At 35.1% G+C, this 17,588-nt stretch overlaps 1 protein-coding gene and 1 long non-coding RNA gene across 8 annotated transcripts; one reads left to right on the forward strand and one right to left on the reverse strand.

The window, feature by feature from the left end:
* Nucleotides 1-126: 126 nt before the first annotated feature.
* LOC131654185 (uncharacterized) lies at nucleotides 127-10,246 on the reverse strand. 7 transcript variants are annotated; one of them, XR_009299253.1, is made up of 6 exons: nucleotides 10,108-10,245; nucleotides 8,965-9,555; nucleotides 7,907-8,419; nucleotides 7,197-7,301; nucleotides 4,481-6,733; nucleotides 127-4,387 (listed from the first exon to the last, which is right to left on the reverse strand). It is a non-coding gene; the product is annotated as an uncharacterized LOC131654185 (long non-coding RNA). The 7 variants fall into 7 exon arrangements; XR_009299251.1 differs by having other exon boundaries at nucleotides 4,481-8,056; nucleotides 8,159-8,419; XR_009299250.1 differs by having other exon boundaries at nucleotides 4,481-7,301.
* Nucleotides 5,491-10,114, forward strand: LOC131654181 (putative leucine-rich repeat receptor-like protein kinase At2g19210). The gene is made up of 13 exons (XM_058924604.1): nucleotides 5,491-5,624; nucleotides 5,740-6,277; nucleotides 6,403-6,878; nucleotides 7,020-7,158; nucleotides 7,250-7,321; nucleotides 7,426-7,497; nucleotides 7,670-7,750; nucleotides 7,919-8,073; nucleotides 8,202-8,437; nucleotides 8,532-8,658; nucleotides 8,831-8,893; nucleotides 9,010-9,199; nucleotides 9,267-10,114. Exons 1-13 carry the CDS (start codon nucleotides 5,543-5,545, stop codon nucleotides 9,685-9,687), a joined length of 2,652 nt encoding a protein of 883 aa, XP_058780587.1. The 5' UTR covers nucleotides 5,491-5,542; the 3' UTR covers nucleotides 9,688-10,114.
* Nucleotides 10,247-17,588: the final 7,342 nt, after the last annotated feature.

The following is a 17,588-nucleotide window of genomic DNA, read 5'->3' on the forward strand; positions in this document are numbered from 1 at the left end:
TATCAACCACAGTAGCAAGATTATGAAGTTGCCACAACCTAATGAATCATGGTTTATGGATGTCATGTAGCTATCTGGGCGACAAGATTTATCCTGGATTGTGTATATTTTATTAACCATGGTTTGCTATATATTTTTATCGAGAGATGGCACTCAGAAACTTGTTCATTCCATCTTTTGATCAGTGACAAGTCCATCACACTTGATGATGTGCCATCCCTTCTACATCTTTCGATCAGGGGTATATTTTTAAACTACTTCAGACTCACTAGATATGATGGTGCAATATTTGGAAGCTGGATTTAGTGATGTCCAACAAGAGATGGATGACACCAGAGGATGTCATGCTAGAGTTGGATTTATGGAGAGGACGTATAGATACCACCTGGATGCGACAATTGAGGTGATGATGCATAGGTAGCACATCATAGAATATGTGAAATGAAGTCATAGCTCTTATATCTGGGTTGCACATCCATATATGTGTACAAAATTTCATATTATGTTGATGTCCTCTATTTGAGATACTTCATTGACTTGGAGAGCATTAATGAGTACAATCGAGGGGCCTCTTGTTAGGTTTACCCGTACTCCAAGTTAAATGAAGCTTGTTTATGGAAAACTAGACATATGACAACAAGTAACACCCTATTTACGATAATATATTTGCATATTTACTGTTACTAATATTTCATAAGACCGTGCTTCGCTGTTACTAATATTTCATATATACCATTTTTAGGCATGGATCCTCCAATACTTTCCACGCCTCTCTGGCTGGGCATACATGCAAGGTCGGCCCTGGGTCAGGGCAAGCAGGCCCACAGCCCAGAGCCTCACAAATTTAGGGGCCTCAAATTATAGATTGGGTGTTCAAAAATATAAATTGTATTAAAGCTGTATATATTTATTGTTCAGACTATTTTAATAATAATTTAAAGTTGCCTAGAGGAAATGTATTAACGGAAATGAATTAATCCAGATACCAAAAGTTAGTGGGTAGTGTGTTCGAATCCTTGTGACACTTTTTTGAATTAATTATTTCAAACCATCAATTCATTAAAAAACTATAGAAATAAATGATACCTACAGTATCCACCATTTCACAGCTCTTAAATTAATATTAAATTTTTTTTATTTTCAATTTTATTTATACTACTATATAATTATAGCAAATTTTAAGTTTTCTTTTACAGAGTTATATACTTAAAAAAATATGTATTAATATATTTGATATTAAAAATATTTGTACATTTTTAATACACTTAAATTTTTTTATCTGTGTGAACAGACATATATGATTATCCAATAATATGATAAAAGCTCGATAAATAAATAAATTTTACACAAAAAATAATGAAAAATAATTGTATGAGACGATTCTCATTTGATTAATTGTTCAATTTTTTGTTAGGGTCCATTTTATTATTTGTCCCGGGTCTCTAGAAACCCAGGACCGACCCTGCATATATGAGTGCATACGACGAGGCTTTCCAATGCGCTTTCTCCTTCATCCCACCCAGGGGCAATCAAGTGACCAAGTTGTTTAGAGTTTATCTTAATTGCATTGTGACAAAGGATATAAACTTCACACCGTGTAACGATCACCGAGAGACACGCTCCTTCAATGAGACATCATTCTACTTCATATGGTTGACTTGTGGGTTACATCTGATGTATATGCATCTACTTGAGCGAGTCACATGCCACTTCGATTCTATAGGGAATTTATAGAGCCCTCAACGATGATGCTTCTCCCACATTTTACCGCAAAGATGTTGACGAGATATTTGCGGAGTACCTTCATCATCTAGTCTTAGAGGATGTACGAAGTTTATTAGCTCAATGTTCATGGAGTTCTGCATTTGGCTACATCCAATGGTTTTTTAGAGTGTTACATCCTTATATGACACCGAATAAAAAGGGAGAGCCACCTAAGCAGCTCATTAAGAGATATTAGAGGAAGAGCAAGCTAGGGAAAATCATGTATTGCATGCATGTCGGTGTATTGTAGCTGTTGAGCTAGCGCGTATAGACAGACAGAGAGAGAAGAGTTTCAGAAAGCACTCCTAGGAAGGCCATTGTAGAGGCCGTGATAGACGAGACATGTAATGTCTTATAGTACAAGAGGCAACAGAGGAACTAGAGAATCAAATATACACAATAGTTAACTTTTCTTTGTATTTTGATCATTTTTATTTTTATTTGTATTTTGTGAATAATGTATGGTTTGCATTTTAACTGAATATATGGTAGTTTGATTTACTTACATAAATGTATGGTTTGACCGAATTATATATAGCATTTTGATTGTATTTGGTGATCAATGTATAGTTTGATTGAATTATATAAGGTTTATTAAAATATGTCAATTTTTTAAACAAAAATTCTACCTAAGAAAAAAATTTGTTATCTTGAGGGTTAATAATGAAATTAACTTCCATAATATCCATTGAGTTGACCTAATAAACACACACTATGGGTTAAAAATGTGTCCAAGAGTTAGTCTAGAACTTAACCTACGGACTCACCCTTTAATCAATACGGAAGTTAACATATGAATTATTTTTTGGCAAAATGGGGACGATGGCTCACTTACGAAGTGTTTTGGTGTGTGTAAGGAGTGTACGAAGTGTTAAGTTATGTATTTTTTCCAAGGGCATTTTCGAGTTTCCTACGAGTGGTTCTTCACTTCTAAGAGTAGAAAGAACAATCTCCAAATTCATTTATTGTGTTGTACTCTCATCATTCATGCAATAGATCTTTAAGTGAGTCACGTGCAACTCTCGTTCTCCCTATTTTCATTTGTGATTTGTGGTTGTTGACTATTCATCTTTAAATCCTACAAGTCTCATTCTTCCACTTTTCTTCATCTTGCAACTTCTCTTTTATTTTCCTTCATATTCTTAAATTAAAGATCCTATTTTCATTTTAAGTGAATCATTTGGAACTCTCACCCTCCCTATTTTCAGTTGTGGTTTTGTGAATTTGTTGTTGACTATTCATCTTGAACTCGTGCAACTCTCATTCTCCCACTTTTCTCCATCTTGCAACTCTTCTTTCTCCCCTTTATATTCTTAAACTAAGACTATGAATGTTGTAAAACGAACTGAGCGGAATAAAACGGAGCAGAACATAATAGAATAAAGATGTCATTCCATTTGAGTATCTCATGACGGAATAAATAGGTTTTGTCACTCCGTCTAAATCAGAGGGTAAAAAATGATGAAAAGTGATGGAATGAGATGGAATGTTTTTCATTCGGTTCCGCTCCATTCCATCCTTTTTTATTTAATCCAAACAATGAAACTTAAGTTTATACCATTCTATTTTATCTCATTCCATTTCATTGCATCTCATTCCATTTTGTTCCATCAATCCAAACAATGAAACTTAAGTTTATACCATTCTATTTTATCTCATTCCATTTCATTGCATCTCATTCCATTTTGTTCCATCAATCCAAACATATTCTAAAGATCTTATTTTCATTTTTACATGAAGTTAAAAAATATGAAAAAAAAAAGTTTTACGAATTAAGTTATGTTAATATTAGAAAATAAAATGGATTTTGTATTTTTTATCACATTGAAATAATTTGCAAATATTAAATCACAATTAGAAAAGACATAAGGAGAATGGTTGAAACATCGGTAAAGATTTTCTACCTAAAGATTCTCTATCTTTTTTGTGTGAAAGGTAGAATGACTTTAGGTAAAAATTGATATGGCGTTGTCTAAAGTTGGTATGATGTTGTCTAAAGTGTCACCGTACGCAAGCAGAATTATTCCTTTTTTTTTTATTATTTTCATTTTACATCCATTTGGCAGGGGTTGCAAAATTTTAGTGTTTATTAATTGAAAAAACTTACCTACAATTCCTAAAGTGTAGTTTATACTATTTGTCAATGAAAATATGGCAAGTGTATTTTAACATCATTTAAGGAGTGAAAATAGAAGAAAATTATATATGTGTAAGAAGAAATTATACACTTATCATATTATCATTGAAAAATAATTCAAATCACACCTAAATAATTGTATCTAAGTATTCTTCTTATTATCTTATTTTAATTTTGTTTTCGGTTTTTAATTTGTACAGCACATTCTGCGGTATTTAATTTTTAATTTGTAAGTCACAAACCAATTTATAACTTTAAAGATCTAATTTCTTATATGAAATCCAGTCCTTGATAATTATAGTAACATTATGACTATGAGAATGATTCTTACACAAATATTATAGTAAGGCATGTGATTTCTTTACTATGGCGATTGCCCAATTGTCTCAGTTTGAGGTGGAGAAGAAGAAGCACAGCACTTCTTGCAGCAAGTTCCTGGTGGTGGTGGAGTGCAACACACACACTGAATACATATCACCTTATTAACTGCACACCAAAATAAAATTCAAGAGATAGTTATTTATCATAGAAAAAACCACTTGATGAGGCCATGATCAATTCAAAGTTTCAAGCCAGAACCTGCTACAAAATCGCGTGCAGCATCACATGGTAAAGTTGGAGAAAGAGCCATGGCAAAGATGAAAATTGTCAACAAAGTAAACTTCAGAGAATTGGTTGCCATTGCTACAAACAATACAAGAGAGAAATATGAATGTGAGATAGGTTCTTGTTATTGGAATGATCAGATATGAATGCAGATAAGAATGCAGTGAATATGTATATATATATATATATATATATATATATATATATATATATATATATATATATATATATATATATATATAATATAAATAAATGTTAGTTTGGCAAAGACTAAGGACTAGTGGATATAAAATTAGATAATTGTAGTTATTTTAGTTGCCGTAAGGTTTGAATAGTTGATGGTTGAATTCCAAATAAATATATATATATATATATATATATATATACAAAAAAATTAATAAGAACACTCTTTTCAACAAATCTGATTGAATGCATAGTTAATAGACGACTTATTTGGAGTTGCCAATTGTCATATGCTGGTCCAAAGTTGAATAAGTTGGTTTTAAACAAAATTGATTTTTAATTTAACATATTGAAAATACTTCTGACTTAATCAACATCAACAAGCTTCCTTGATAAGTATAGTGATTAAAAATAGGCCTAATGCCAACATTTTCAAAATTTTGGTCATGTACCCTGCTGTCTTTACTTTGGTTTATCAATTTTGACAAGCAGATAGCAACCAAAAAGTGAGAAATTAAAAATTAAGAATTGATATGCATGTTATATGAATATTTGTAACCTTTTTTGTCCACCAAATACTGCAAAAATTAGTCATTGACAAATATCAAATCGTGTTTGCATGTCCAGTAATAAAATATGGCAAAGAAAAGTACAAACACAATACAGATAGCTCAATTGGGAAGCTTCTGATAGTAAAAATAAATAAATGGTGAGAGAATTTAATATGCAGAAGAATTTGACTAAGAACAGAAACTATATGAAGATTAAAATGAATAAAATCATCTAATACTTTTATTGTAGTAATAACATCTTATATCAGATTAAGTGTGTAACAAGTTTTCAAGTTCACATATGGCAGGGTACTTGCTACTTTTAGTATTTCTACTTTCTTTGATTTTTCCTTTCGTTGTTCGTGCTCAGAACAACCAATCAGGTTTGGCAGTTTCATCTCATAACATTAGTATGAAATCGAGATATGACTTGCATGTATCGTGAGATACTGATAATTACGTTTCATGTTCTTAGAACTTTGTTTTACCCTTTTGTAGGATTCATTAGTATTGACTGTGGACTAGTGGATGAACCAAGCTACACAGATGAAACTACTTCCATCTATTACACTTGGGATGTTAATTTCACAGATACTGGTGTAAGCCGCAGCATATCGTCTAAACACAAGCCTTCCCTTGAAAGACAGCTCTGGAATGTAAGAAGTTTCCCAAAAGGAACAAGGAATTGCTACACCCTTTATGTTTCCCAAGGAAGTAGCAAAAAATACTTAGTCAGGGCCAGTTTTGTGTATGGTAATTATGATGGAAAAGACTCTCTTCCTGAATTTGATATTTACCTTGGAGCCAAACAGTGGGAATCTGTGGTGTTTGAGGATTCATCGAGTTTAATAACTAAGGAAATAATTTATGCCGCTTCCTCAGATTATGTTCATGTTTGTTTGTTCAATATTGGAAAGGGCACACCTTTTATTTCAGTTTTAGAGGTTAGAGTTCTTAACAGTGATGCTTATCTTGTTAACTCTTTGGAACTTTTGGCAAGGTTTGATGTAGGCTCACAGGGTGGTACAAATATCAGGTGAGTCATCTTACTTATGGACTAAAACCGTATTTAAGTCGTGTCAAAATGATGCACGATTTTTTCTATACTACTATTGTTAATATAATGCTCGCTAATGCGTAACACTATTTCCTTTTTCAAAGGTATCCAGATGATATTTATGACAGAATATGGACACCATATAACTCAAAAGACTGGAAAAAGACAGATACTTCACTCATCATAGACCAAGGAGCACCTTCATTCAATTTCTTACCGCTACCACCCTCCGCTGTCATGCAAACAACATCAATTCCAGAAAAAGACAGTGACAATATAAAGTTTTACTTCCTTCCCAAGTATAATGCCTCCAGATATTACATGTATTTGTACTTTGCTGAAATCCAGAAACTCGAGCCAAATCAAATTAGAGAGTTCAACATTTTTGTAAATGGGAAGCTTTTAAATACAGTCAACCCTTTGTACCTGCAGAGCCTGTATTATGTATCAGTTATAAGTGAAAATAAGTTGGAACTTTGGCTTAATAAGACTAGTAAATCAACTCTCCCACCACTCTTTAGTGCGATCGAGATATACATGACAAAGGACTTGTTACAATCAGAAACATATCAAACAGACGGTATGTAACATAGTTAGATACACTGATTTTCAAGATCCTGCACATCATTATTTACATGCGTTATGTTTATAATCTTATTATTATTCATAGGAATATGTTCAATTTTTTCTTGACATGGTTTAATTTATGAATATATAATAGTTGATGCTATCCAAAATGTGAAGTCAATTTATGGGATCAAGAGAAACTGGCAGGGAGATCCTTGTACTCCTATGTCATATTTGTGGGATGGTCTAAACTGCAGCTATGTTGGATCTAATTCACCAAAGATCATATACTTGTAAGTTAAGAAGCATGAAATGAAATACATAACTTCACCTTTATAGTCTAGTCTTCAATGATATTAACGAACTTCATAATCATGTTTTTAGGAACTTAACTTCTTGCGGTTTATTTGGAACTATAGCTCCAAGCATATCCAATCTAAAGTCAATAGAATATTTGTAAGTCCTTCAATCTATGATATTCAAGTAGCAAGCTATATAAATTATCACAAAAATGAAGTCAGTTCCTAAAGTTGAGTAAAAACATTTTGTTCCAATTTTAGGGATTTGTCAAATAACAGCTTGACTGGGGCAGTGCCTGATTTCCTATCTCAGCTGCGCTTTTTGAAAGTTTTGTAAGTCAACTGTCTTCACTTCGGTAAATTCTCTAGAGTAGTGACAGCTTTAATGAGGCTAGGTTCAACTAAATGAACTTGATTTTTCAATTAACTTTAATGATTCAGTTGTTTAAATATCATGGTAAGAACGTGTGTATAAATCGTAATTTTAGTGATTTATTTATTGAAGAAACCTGGAAGGAAATAAGCTATCAGGAGCAATTCCAAAAGAACTTCTTGTGCATCCTAAGAATAGTGTGCTCAAATTCAAGTATGTTTCACTTCAATTTTTACTTTTAAGTAATACTCTTTTTCTTTTATGATTCATTTTCCATGCCACAACGAGCTATTGATTTATATCATTTTTATATTACAAAGTGTATTTTGTCAGACAAATGTCAAATACATAACATTATTTATTTCTTACTGTAAATGCAAGTTTTGGTGGAAATCCAAATCTTTGCTCCTCAGGTTCATGCAACAAGGGGAATGGAAATAAGGTTGTGGTTCCATTAGTAGCATCACTCGGAGGAGCTGTCGTGATACTAGCGGTAGCAATGGTTTCTTTTCGCATATACTACAAGAGACACCAAGGTACATGTTGTTTTTATTCTATTGACTACGCTCACTGTGTATCAAAATTAAACTCAAATGTAAATACTGCAACGAAAAACTGTACTTTTTCTTCCATTTTGATAATGAATGTGTTTGCTTCGTCCCAGCTTCCCATCAGCTGAGCAAGGTGGGTGCTTACTCAAGAATAAAGCAGGAACTAGAGTCAAAGAAACAAGAATTCACCTATGAAGAAGTATTAAGCATTACCAAAAACTTTGAAAAGGTTGTGGGGAAAGGAGCATCTGGAACAGTCTACCATGGGTGGATTGATGATGATACTGAGGTAGCTGTCAAAATGCTATCTTCCTCATCAGCTCAAGGATCTCTACAATTTCAAGCAGAGGTAGTATGATTAACTAACTTGCAAATTTCATCATGCCTTTGTGTGTGTGTGTGTGTAAATATAGTTAACCAATTTTATCCTATGTGATTCACAGGCTAAACTTTTTGCCATAGTTCATCATAAATACTTGACTGGTCTTATAGGGTATTGTGATGATGGCACCAACATGGCTCTAATCTATGAGTATATGGCTAATGGAGATTTAGCCAACCACTTGTCAGGTATTGTTTATATGATCATGTCAGCCAAAAAACTGAGTCAATGATTTTTCTCTACTTGTTTCCAATTCAAACAACTTGTTTGAATTGGAAAACAACATTTCTGTGTCACTCTAAACCAAATGCAGCATTGATGTCATTTTCTTTCTTGGTTAATCTTGTTTGATGAATGCAGATAAAAACGAAAATATATTAAGTTGGAATCAGAGACTTCAAATTGCAGTAGATGCTGCAGAAGGTGAATATAATTCCCTTTGGTCATTAGTTTCAGGATTTTCATCAATCAAAATATAGCTCATAAAGACTTACATCTTATGAAACAAAGCTTTACTTAATTTCAACACTCAACTGTAGGATTGGAGTATCTGCATCATGGCTGTAATCCACCAATTGTTCACAGAGATGTTAAATCCAAAAACATCTTACTAAATGAAAAACTCCAGGGTAAATTAGCTGATTTTGGGTTGTCAAAGATCTTTCCTAATGAAGGAGACACTCATGTCTTCACGGTTGTTGCTGGCACACCAGGATACCTTGATCCAGAGTAAGTTCTTATCATCTCTATCTTTAAATATAAGCTTCATTTTAAGTTAAAAGTATATATTGTGCAGGTACAATAGACTAAGCAAGCTGAGAGAAAAAAGTGATGTTTTCAGTTTCGGGGTAGTTTTGCTTGAGATAATTACAGGGCAACCTGCGATAACCAAAACTGAAGAAAAAATCCATATTATTCAGTGGGTTGGTTCCACGCTGGTGGAAAGAGAGATAAAGGATATTGTAGATCCTAGATTACAAGGAGAATTTGATATTTCCTCTGCAACGAAAGCTTTGGATACTGCAATGGCTTGTGTAGCACCAACTTCCATCAATAGACCAAGCATGAAGCATGTAGTTATGGAACTGAAACAATGTTTGGAAAACAAGATTACTCCTCCGTCTGAATCTACTTACACTCATGAGAGCTTACCCAGCAGCACCTTAGATTATGTTTCCTTTGATAGAATTAGTGGTGAGAGCTCTCTAGCGAGGTAATAATTTAATTAAAACTAGAATGAGACGCGCGCATTGCGCAAGTTAAAGAAATTTTTGTATGTTATTAAATTCGAAGAACTTGAAATTGAAAATTGATGACGAACATCTCTTTGGTGAGTAGTTAGTCTGTCACAATTCAGTTACATATTATCCTCAAAATGATCACAAAATAGTGGAAAAATAAACATGCCATGATATCGAAAATCCATATCTTAGAATGAATAGAATGTGTGATTATAATGCAAGATATTGTTAATCCTAAAATAATTCATAAAGGTTGAATTTCATAGTTAATGTAAAATGAGCGAACATGAAGAACGAAACTCAGAACTCAACAAATATTGATACAAGCATGATTTGTTTACTGAATACAATTTTAAGCAAACTAATTAAGCTGTAAAGTGGAATTGAAAGAAATACCTGAATGATATTTCCAGCGCAGAAACCCTGTTTCTTCTTCTTCTTCTTCTGTAGTCTCATTCTTCGCTAATGCTTTGTTTGGATTAGAAATGAAAGTGAAAGAAAAGAAAAGTGAAATGAAAGTCAAAGTGAAATCTTATCTTTTTCCTTTTCTCCCTTGTCCTCTATTGACGAGGGTTTTGTGAATTATGTGAAGTTTGTGCAGAACCGCCATAATTTATTGATGGGTTGTTAATTTTTATGGTGTGAAAACATGCTATGTGTTACTTTGATGAAAAATTGCATGATAAATTTTCATGAGAGATTCGATGATGTTGATGTTAATATTCTTGATGTATGTGTTGATGAAAAGGATGGCCAATTGATGAGATAATGTTGTTTTGATGTTGGAAAGGGATGGATTTCATAGGTTTCATGTACCTAGATGTATGATATGTTTTGGGGCTATTAGATGCCAAAAATTAAGGTTTGGGTATATTGTAAGGTTGGAAAACAAGAGAGATCGCAGAAAATTGTAAAAGAAAATTCGGATTTTGGGCACTACTACGGGTCGTAACAGCTTCTACGGGTGACTGTAGCAGCCCTCTGGTTGTACCAAAGGCATGCCATTGCCAAGGGGATTTTGCTTGGGGGTGCTACAAGTCATGTTAGCCAACACGGGCGATCGAAGTAGCTCTCTGGTTTGTGTGTAAGTTTAAGAGTGCGTCTATGAGGGGGTGAAATAGGTGTTATGGTCAATTTTTGATTTTAGTGGTATGTTACTTTATTTTTCTGGTTTGAAGGTGTTTATGAAAATGATAAAGTGTAAAAAAATAATAAAGAACACAAAGATGTATCCTGGTTCCCCTCACAATCCGAGAGTACTTCAGTCCCCTTTTAACACGAAAGAGATTTTACTATTGTTAGGACTTATACAAGACCAACACAATCACCAATAACAATCCTCTTGTGATCAACCAAGTTGAAATGAGAACAATCCTCTCAAACTCAACTCTCTTGCTTCCAATCCTGGACAATAAGGTATACAAACCAATCAAGTAGAAAAAGAAAATAATCCTTTATTATCCACTCTCTTGTTTCCAACAATCTTGGACAACAATGTATTACAATCAATTCTGAAAATTATTTAAGTAAAGAAAGTAGATGAATATTTATCAATCACTAAGATTGACCTTCTCTTTCAAACAAGCAATTTACAATGATATAATAGTGCTCAAGTGTTTATGAATGAATGAGAATGTTTTTGAATTGATATGAAACATTATGCAGAAAAATCTCAATGAAAGTTCAAGTATCAAAACACTATGTTTGAAAATGAGAGACTAAATAATGTTAAATTTCCATGAAAGAGGTGTAGCATTGAATTCAGAAATGTATGATATTTATAAGAGTATCATGCTATTTAGAAAGGGTGTATAATGATCGATCAATTCAATAGTTAATGGTTTGAAAATGAATTTCGTTTGGATCAGAAAATGCATGAAAAAGAGCCATTACTTCAGATGTAACCGGTTACATGGTAACGCTACAACCCAGAAATTCAAAATCACGAGCATGTAACCAGTTACGTGATATGAGGTTACCGATTACATCATGTATAAAAAGTTCAGTGAGAAAAGGTGTTTGCTACTGCCAACGATGTAACTGGTTATATGGTATAGGTAACTACCATATAATCGGTTACATTGAACAAAAGGGTGGAAAAACATGGTTTAAGAAGTGTAGATCAAGTGGCATGAATATTTAGAATGGACATGCATTTATATGACTATGTAGTTGATTTTTTAGCACTAAAGTTTATCAATGCTTGAAGTTTAACTTGTACCAATTTTGAGTTTGAAGACCAGACAATCAAAGCTTAATCTTCATGAAAATTGCTATCTTGATCCATAGTCATTTGTTCCTTTTGCTCATCCTTTCTTGATACAAATGAATTTTAGTTGTCTTCATCAAAACATATATTTGGAGAGACTTGACTTCACATTTTGTACCAAGCGTGTTGTTTCGTGCGTAACTTGAGTTTCGTGGCTCCGTTTGATGCACGGTTTGCAGCATTGGGCAACTGACGTGTAATACTACCTTATAATAATAATTTAGAGGTTAGAACGTGTACATGAAAATATGAAGAGTACATGCTGTCGCACGCTCGCGAAAAATGAACAGAGTCGCCACCAATATATTTATCCCATAAGGGAAAGGAATATCAGAAAACCTAGCAAAGGAAGGAACAGGGTCTTGCGACCAGAGAATAGGGTACGGGAGTCGGTTACGCAAGGGGAAGGTATTAGCACCCCTCGCGCCCATCGTACTCGATGGTATCCACCTATGTTTGTTTCTATCTAAAGGGTGTATAACTATGTCTATGTCTAAATGCGAAATGAATGCAAAATGTAGGGAAAATAAAGAATTGTACTCGCACGGGCCCTACCCCGCTGCCTACGTATCCTTTTCAGGAATCAGAGTTACCGTAGCTCGGCTAACGATTTTCCGTTTGTTTTTGTGTTTTTTAGTTGGGCGGAGTTAACGCTCACGCTCTTGCATAAGGGATCGACCTAGGATGCAATGGAGCGGAGATAACGGTGCCCTTAGGTGCCAAGCAGGCGAAAGAAAAAGAAATGATTGGTTTGTGTCTTTTAGGGTAATTCCATGATGACGAGAACCTACTACAAGGTCTCGCATCACTTCCTCACTTTTGTTTTAAGTCTGAACATTTATTAGGTTTTTTGAAGTGTTTTTGGTTGGTGTTTTTTAAGGGGATTTTATTCAAGTATTTATTAATGTTTTATGGTTGTAAAAGAAAAAAGAATGCAAAAAGGGGGAGACTAGCCTATTTTCTATATTCTATGTTGTTCTAATTCTACAAGAAAATAAGGGAGGAAAAAGCAATTAAATGGAAAAGACAATACTAAGGATCAAGGGCATTTTAGACATTTCACATATATGGAAAATATTCACAAAGAAAGAAAGAATTAAATCTAAACTATTTGTGAAAATATATTCATGAACTATCTCATTTTTATTTCATGCAAGAGATACTAATTTGAAATATATAAAATAAAATAAAAACCATTATTTTTGTTTTATGGTTTTATGTAAAAAGTCTATTAAATTCTAAAAAAACAATTAAAGTCTAGAGAGTCAAAAAAAACTAACAATCTAATTAGTGGAAAATCTTTTTTGTTGTTTTTTATTTAAGAAGAAACAATTAATAAATTGCAAAGAAAAAGATAAAGGAGAAAATTATTTTTATTTGTTTTTAATAAAAGATTTCTAATGTCGGACAAAATATGCATAAACTTGCTACATGATATGCAAAGAGGTTTGTGAGATTTACCTATGGGAGAATCTTGGATTGAGTTGTAGAGAGAGAGAGAGAGAGAGAGAGAGAGAGAGGGAGGGGGAGAGAGAGAGGAGAGAGAGAGAGAGAGGGAGGGGGAGAGAGAGAGAGAGAGAGGAGAGAGAGAGAGAGGAGAGAGAGAGAGAGAGAGAGAGAGAGAGAGAGAGAGAGAGAGAGAGGAGAGAGAGAGAGAGAGGTATAGTGATATGGTGAAGAGTGGAGGTGAGAAATGGTTGATGTATGAGTTTCTATTTATATTGCCAACCATTAGTTTGTGATTCTCAATCCTTGAATGTGGGACTTGGAATAGTTTGCAATACCTCTTTCTCATTTTTCCAATGTGGGACTTGTAGCACAACTTTTTCATCTTTCCAATGTGGGACTTTAATGTGTGTGTAGTGCAATTGTGTGTTTTTTTTTTTTTCATGCTGTGGTGCTTACTTTGGACACTTATATCTCAAGCCATGGGTTGTTAAATGATGCAAGAATGGTGTCATATCAAAGAGGGCATGGGATAGAACAAGATTGGTGTTGAAAATATCTCAAAATAAAGCCTAAAAGCATGAGAAAAATGGCCTTGAATTCATGCGAATACCACAGCACACGCCCAGCAGCTTGCTGTCACATGCGTATGGCCAGAACGTGACTCTGCGAGGGTGGTACTTTGAGCCTCTCTATCTCGATCAATACATGTCCAAAATCAGTGATACTGGTCTCATTGGATAGAGGACATGGCAAGGAATAGCTTAGAACTGGGCTTGTTTAAGATAGAGACTTGTGGAGGAAGAAATAGGCTTTGACATTTGGTCCACCATGTGTTTGCTGAAATGCGTTGCGTGCCCAGAATTCTGTGTCATGGCTGCCTGCAGAATTTGGTCAGGGTTGGGGCACCACTTTGAAGACTTGTATCTCACTCAATATTTGTCCAATTGTACCCATTCTTGTTTCAATGGATAGAGGAGATGGCAAGGAAGAGAATGATACCAAGTTTGCGTTCATATCACTTCTGTACAGCTCTAAAAATGACTGGAGATTTGGCATGCCATGTGTTTGTGAAAATGCCAGATCATGACCTGACTGGTGACCTGGAATGTGACTTGATTCAAATGAGTTTCCAGCAACTTCACACCACTCTAACTCTTTATACAAGCTTCAAATGAAAAAGTGTCAAACTACAAAGTTGTTCTCCTCCATGAGAGGAACAACTTTGATTTTAGAAACTTTTCCGGAAAATGTCGTTTGCCACGTGTAATCTGGTGCTGAAGTGGACTGCTCAACAAGATTTAAGACATCAAAAATTTTTCTAAGTGTTGGAATGTCCTTTTTTCTATTTTTCCCAACTTTTTGCCGAACTCCCGATTTTATCCGTTCTTCGACTTTTCTTGATTAATTTTCCACCAAAAGTCAATATTTGAATAATTTTCCCGATTTTGACCCAAAAGTCAACTGTTCTGATTTTTCCGACTATTGATGAAATTCCCGATTAAATCTCTTCCACTCACATCCAGTCAAACAAACACGTCCACACAGTCATTATGAGAAGTTTTCCACACATAGAAGCCACTTCTGATTAAATGTTGACCAGAAAGTCAACTGGTTGACTTTGGTCAAAGAAACCCTGATTTAAAGAACCAGATGATTTGCAAGCTTGTACCCTCTAATCAATGCCCTGATTTGAAGCAGAGAGACACCCCAATCCAGGAGGACTTCAATGAACATAGAGCCACATGATTATACCTCAGTTTTCTTGTTCTCTGATCAAACTTCTTTGCAATAGAGCTTTTTCTTGCTAGCCTTTGAATATCACCAATAATATGCATGCATGGGTATGGATTATGACCTAGGTGATGTATGTACATGAATGCAAAGCCTAAGCCAGTTAGAAGTAAAGGGGTAGGACAAATTTGGGGTATGACAGCTGCCCCTATTTAATCGTCTTAAACCTGAAGGTGAGATTGACATTAGCCTTTCGAACATTCGAGGTAGAAGAAGATTAAATATCAAAGTACCAGAAATTTGTCCTAAGGAGAAGCTGGTGTAAATGTTATCCTCATTTTTTTTGTTTTTGTTTTTGTTTTGATATCTGCTGGGGAAAGAGAATTTTTTTCTGGTGGATGGATTTACGGTAAGCAATAGTTGGATGGTGATAGCTTGTAACGTAACCAAGGTGCCAACACAAGGTTCTTAAAGGAGGTGATTGATGTATGTGACAATGATTGGAAAAAAATGGATTTGATAGAAAGATAAAGTAACATAGACGAATGTTTGAAGAGAGATACAGACGAGTATCGAAGGAAAATACAAATGAGTACCAATGGAACGACACATACGAGCATCAAAAGAAGAGATACAGACGAGTATCGAAAGAACGACACATACGAGCATCAAAAGAAGATACAGACGAGTACCAAAGGAATGACACATACGAGCATCGAAAGAAGATACAGACGAGTATCGGAAGAATGACACAGACGAGCATCGAAAGAAGATACAGACGAGTATCGGAAGAATGACACAGACGAGTGCCGAAAGAAGATACATACGAGTACCAAAAGAATGACACATACGAGCATCGAAAGAAGATACAGGCGAGTACCAAAGGAATGACACAGACGAGCATCAAAAGGAGATACAGACGAGTATCGAAAGAATGACACATACGAGCATCAAAAGGACATACAGAAGAGTATCGAAAGAATGACACAGACGAGCATCAAAAGGAGATACAGACGAGTATCGAAAGACTGACACATACGAGCATCAAAAGGAGATACAGACGAGTATCGAAGGAATGACACATACGAGCATCAAAAGAAGATACAGACGAGTATCAAAAGAACGACACATACGAGCATCAAAAGAAGATACAGACGAGTATCGAAAGAATGACACATACGAGCATCAAAAGGAGATACAGACGAGTATCGAAAGAATGACACATACGAGCATCAAAAGAAGATACAGACGAGTATCGAAGGAACGACACAGACGAGCATCGAAAGCAGATACATACGAGTACCAAAGGAATGACACATACGAGCATCAAAAGGAGATACAGACGAGTATCGAAAGAATGACACATACGAGCATCAAAAGGAGATACACACGAGTATCGAAAGAATGACACAAACGAGCATCAAAAGGAGATACAGACGAGTACCAAAGGAATGACACATACGAGCATCAAAAGGAGATACAGACGAGTATCGAAAGAATGACACAGACGAGCATCAAAATAAGATACAGACGAGTATCAAAGGAATGACACATACGAGCATCAAAAGGAGATACAGACGAGTATTGAAAGAATGACACAGACGAGTGTTTGAGAAACTTGGTAGATGGACTTACTGGGGATTGGGATTTAGACTTGGAATGATTTGCCAGGACGGAAGGCAAAGGATAGGCAACACGGGGGTTGGATCTGAAAAAATTTCCCGTACGAGGGAAGGAATCACCGAGACTAGGGACGACTAGGCTCGGCAATAAGATGACAGTAACCACGGGGGATTACGGGGATGTTGATGCTTACGAAGCATAAGAATTACATTAATCCCTCAGGCCAAAGGCGGGGTGTAACTCTTCAAGAGTGGCAATCGTTCGAATCGCCACACACCAAGTATGATTATTCAAACGATTGAAAAATGAGATGGGTTGAATGCTCATCCTCATTCGCACTCTAACTTCGCACGGCACACGGGAAATAACCTCGGAGACAACGATTCTGACGAAGAAATACATTGCATCCGATCCATATTGGGGAGATTTCTTTTGGGGATTGAGAAAACCAAGTATCGGCACCATGGCTGGAGGAGATTTGTAATGGAGTAGCAGATATCAAGCGGAGTTTGTGAGGACAACTTTTTATGTGGGAAAGTATCGTTCTCTTGAATAAGTGCTGATTTGTATTATCTGGCTTATGCTTTGTATGCATGTTTGAGTTTTTCTATGGCGTAATGATCCGCTTTGACGGATATGCTACGCTTTTGAGGATGCAATGTTATATGCAGTGAATACTATATGCAGAGTCCCAAATAAAGGCATTAGTGAGGTAAACACCAGGGAGAATCCCCTTGGTGTTAAGGACCATGTAGAGATGCCAATAGATATTGGACTTTGATTTGCAAGATGCCCCTTCGGGTTG

Source organism: Vicia villosa, linkage group LG2, assembly GCF_029867415.1.
Source record: "Vicia villosa cultivar HV-30 ecotype Madison, WI linkage group LG2, Vvil1.0, whole genome shotgun sequence".
In the NCBI taxonomy this organism is placed as follows: domain Eukaryota; kingdom Viridiplantae; phylum Streptophyta; class Magnoliopsida; order Fabales; family Fabaceae; genus Vicia; species Vicia villosa.

Excerpts from the sequence above, each read along its gene's own strand:
- LOC131654181 (XM_058924604.1), top strand. The coding sequence starts at position 5,543 with ATGGCAGGGTACTTGCTACTTTTAGTATTTCTACTTTCTTTGATTTTT. Across the intron at positions 5,625-5,739 it reads TGCTCAGAACAACCAATCAG|GATTCATTAGTATTGACTGT; the intron begins GTTTGGCAGTTT and ends ACCCTTTTGTAG. Across the intron at positions 8,074-8,201 it reads ATACTACAAGAGACACCAAG|CTTCCCATCAGCTGAGCAAG; the intron begins GTACATGTTGTT and ends GCTTCGTCCCAG.